Consider the following 3,903-nt stretch of genomic DNA (forward strand, 5'->3'; position numbering starts at 1 on the left):
CGATTTGCCTAATAAGCCAGGTTTTCCTGAATTAATATATTTTCTCTATTTTTTTATGAAATCATAAAGCTATCCAATTCATTATGTATGAGGTCAATTTTTTTTATTGGATATAAAATTAACATAGATATATGACCGAAACCTAACCAACCCTACCCAACCTAACCTAACCTATCTTTATAGGTTAGGTTGGGTTAGGTAGCCGAAAAAGTAAGGTTAGGTTAGGTTAGGTAGTCGAAAAACAATTAATTCATGAAAACTTGGCTTATTAGGCAAATCGGGCCTTGCATAGTAGACTGAGAAGCGAGTTCGTAGCATGGAGCTCGTACCTTGACAAGGTACAGGCTCCATGCTGGGGCCGCATACTCCAGGATTGGTCTTACGTATGTGGTATATAAGGTTGTGAATGATTCCCTACACAGGTTCCTGAAGGCAGTTCTGATGTTAGCCAGCCTCGCACACGCCGCAGATGTTATTATTTTGATGTGGGCTTCAGGAGACAGGGTTGGTGTGATATCAACTCCTAGATCTTTCTCTCTGTCCATTTCATGAAGGACTTCATCTCCCGTTCTGTATCCTGTGTCTGGCCTCCTGTTTCCACTGCCTTGTATCATTGCCTTACATTTACTCGGGTTGAACTTTAGTAGCCATTTGTTGGACCATTCATGCAGTCTGTCTTGGTCATCTTGTAGTCTCATACTGTCTTCCTCCATCTTAATCCTCCTCATAATTTTTGCATCATCAGCAAACAATGAGAGGAATTATTCTATACCATCTGGAGGATCCTTTACATATTTAAGAAACAGTATGGGTCCAAGGACTAAGTCCTGCGGGACCCCACTGGTGACGTCACGCCAATCTGAGACAGTGACCAGTGACGCTGGTCACTCCGCCCAGTGACTCGCTGCCTTCTGTTGCTTAGGTACTCCCTTATCCAATGGAGTTCCTTCCCTTTCACTCCTGCCTGCATCTCCTGCTTTCGCAATAGTCTCTGGTGTGGCACTGTGTCAAAGGCTTTCAGGCAATCCAAAAATATGCAGTCTGCCCACTCCTCTCTTTCCTGTCTGATTCTTGTTGCCTGATCGTACCATTAATCCTGTGAGGCATGACTTGCCATCCCTGAAACCATGTTGGTGTTGTGACACAAAGTTTCTTCGCTCCAGATGTTCGACTAGCTTTTTTCGTACAATTTTCTACATTAGCTAGCATGGTATGCAAGTTAAGGACACTGGCCTGTAGTTCAGTGCCCCCATTCTATCCCCCTTCTTGTATATCGGGGCTACGTTTGCCGCCTTCCAAATTTCTGCCAGTTCACCTGTTACCAGTGATTTGTTATACACCATGGAGAGTGTCAGGCACAGTGCTTCTGCTCCTTCCTTTAGTATCCATGATGATATTCCATCCTGGCCTATAGTCTTTGTCACATCCAACTCTAGCAAAAGCTTCTTTACATATCCACTGGTAAGTCTTACCTGGGATGCGGTCGGGTCAAGAAGTACCTGCTCCACGACTAGGGGTGAAGTTAGTGTTGGTGTTTAGCTCAGTCTACACATAATGAGACTAACTAGTATCAATCGCATTCTACACATCTTCCCCCATGCTGGGTACTGAGATGGAAACTCAGTCACCAGAAGAACTGGCGACTTTCCACGGCAATATTAACATGGACTCAGAAAGCAGCCAGTCAGTCGAGGAGAGTGAGTTTCAAGAAGTTCTAACCAGGCAACTGAAGAAACGGAGAAGACAAGATGTAAGGCGTAGTGTTGACAGTGATAGTACACATAACGCAAACGACAAGAGAATGAAGAAAGACGCCGAGACTGATCAAACCAGTGTCAACGAACGGTCGGAACGATGTCAGGAAGGTGAGGGTCAGCAGAGATGGAGGCTTCTCTTCCCTGTCTCATGCACACTGGCCTACCATCACAAGCTGCTGTGGACAGTCAAACTTGGAAGAGAACACCGCAAGTTCGAGCCCCTGCTGAAGGAAGGTGTAAACAGACCTTACTTAACGGTAGGTTCTATGGAGGCAGTGGAGTATCTTACCCAGCAAGGATATGATGGAATTGTTATGCAAATACCAGAGGGGAACGAGAAGCTGACGAAGGTAATTATCTACAAATACCCTCAGAGTCTAGACCCCGACTTCATCCTCGACGACCAACGATTTGTGTGGGCCAAGCGTCACCTTATTAAAGGTGAAGCTAGGAATCAGGTGGTGTCTCTAGTGAGAGGTGAAGTTCCCGAGAGAGTGTTCATTACCGGGGCTGGCTACAGGCATGTAGCAAAGTATGTGGAAGAGCCCATAATATGCCTGAAATGCTGCAGATGGGGCATAAATCCTGGAGCTGTCAACATGATCCATGATGTCGTTTCTGCGGAAAGTCTCACCTCTCTAATGTGTGTAGAAACAGACTTAATCTGGGTGTGAAACTAGTTCCCAGATGCTGTAACTGTGGAGGTGTTCACAATGACAGCTCGGCTGTGTGTAGCAAGAGGCCGAGTATGGATGTTCCCTGGCCGGTGAATGTTACAGAGCAAGCAAGAGCTCTTACCCAGACACCGAGAGCACAGCAAAACTGTCTGCCCCAAACAGTGCCAGTGAACCAGACGAATGCGTGGGTAAAGAAGTCACCTATCCTTCGTCAGGCTCAAGCAACATGCAGCCACGCCAACATGAGTGAAGTGGCTACTTTGGCTCAGAAAGAGGGCCATAATGATATGGTCAAGGAGGTGTGGGCTGAACTAAGAAAAGTTGGCGAGTTCCTCCAAAATCTTGGGCATAGAATCGAATCCATTGAGGCGAAATTAAACGTTCAGGTGAAGGTCAAGGAAAGTCACAAAACAGTGAAGGAAAGTCAGGATATAGTGGTTGAGGACAATAATGAAATATTGAGTGATGAAATGAAGGAAAGTGAAGTGTGTGTGAATGATGGTAGTCGTAGTGAAAGGAAGAACCCTATAATTACACATAAAATGAAGGAATCATTTGGGCCAATAATGGATGTCACAGGACTGAAAAAATTTCTTGAGAAACGCAATGTTGCTTTTACTGGTGAACTTGGGAGGAGGTGGGAGATGTTATACACGGTATGGCTATCATTTAGTGAACTTATTGGGGATGACTTAGACTTTTGACTGGCTTTTTCTGGTAAAGGTGTTGGGGTACCTATCTTACGGATGTTATACATAAGCACTGTTCGGTCCCTGATAGACTACGCAGCACCCGTTTTGTCTTACACAGGCCAAGGCAGAATTAAAAAAAATAGACCTGATACAGAACGAGGCTATGAGGATTATTCTTGGATGTCAAAGAAATGCAATGATTGAAATAATGAGAATGGAATTAAATTTACAGAGTGTGTATGATAGAGTCCGTGACATTAGCACTAGAGTATCCATTCGTTTCATGCGGAGAAAAGGAGAGAATAAGCTGTTTCAAGCGTTCAGACCTGCTTGAGTGACGTACACACTTCCAGGAAACTGAGGGAGACACGCTGCACGAGGGGATTAGCTCATGACCTCTGGGAATACGATGTACTTGACTACTGTAAACCCTCTCACCAGTGTAATAGGTCTGCTCCCAGGAAAGTATAGAAAATAGACATCGAAATTATACCCCTCAAGGTGAAAAAGATTCATCATGAACCGGGACAATTACGGTGATTGTATGGAAGCATGATATCTCGGTTATCAAGAGGCAACAGTTTACATGTATATTGTGACAGGTCGGTGGCAGAGGATGGCAGGGCAGGGTGTGGTGTCCTAATAAGGGAATTTGCCACCGCAGTGCAAAATTCCTAATCGTGATGCACTCCACTGCCAACAGGTGGCAATCCAAGTCACCAGAGTTGCCAGTCAGCCCATCACATCACTCACAAGCTGGCCAAATCCAACTAATCC

At 45.0% G+C, this 3,903-nt stretch overlaps 1 protein-coding gene across 1 annotated transcript in view; it reads right to left on the reverse strand.

Annotated features, from left to right (window-relative positions):
* Positions 1-1,129, reverse strand: part of LOC123752450 (basic proline-rich protein-like) — a 6,837-nt gene extending 5,708 nt beyond the window's left edge. Inside the window, exon 1 of the mRNA XM_069335181.1 lies at positions 1,115-1,129. Coding sequence (XP_069191282.1) covers positions 1,115-1,129 — 15 coding nt within the window. The remainder of the gene's footprint in view (positions 1-1,114) is intronic.
* Positions 1,130-3,903: the final 2,774 nt, after the last annotated feature.

Source organism: Procambarus clarkii, chromosome 4, assembly GCF_040958095.1.
Source record: "Procambarus clarkii isolate CNS0578487 chromosome 4, FALCON_Pclarkii_2.0, whole genome shotgun sequence".
Taxonomy (NCBI): Eukaryota; Metazoa; Arthropoda; class Malacostraca; order Decapoda; family Cambaridae; genus Procambarus; species Procambarus clarkii.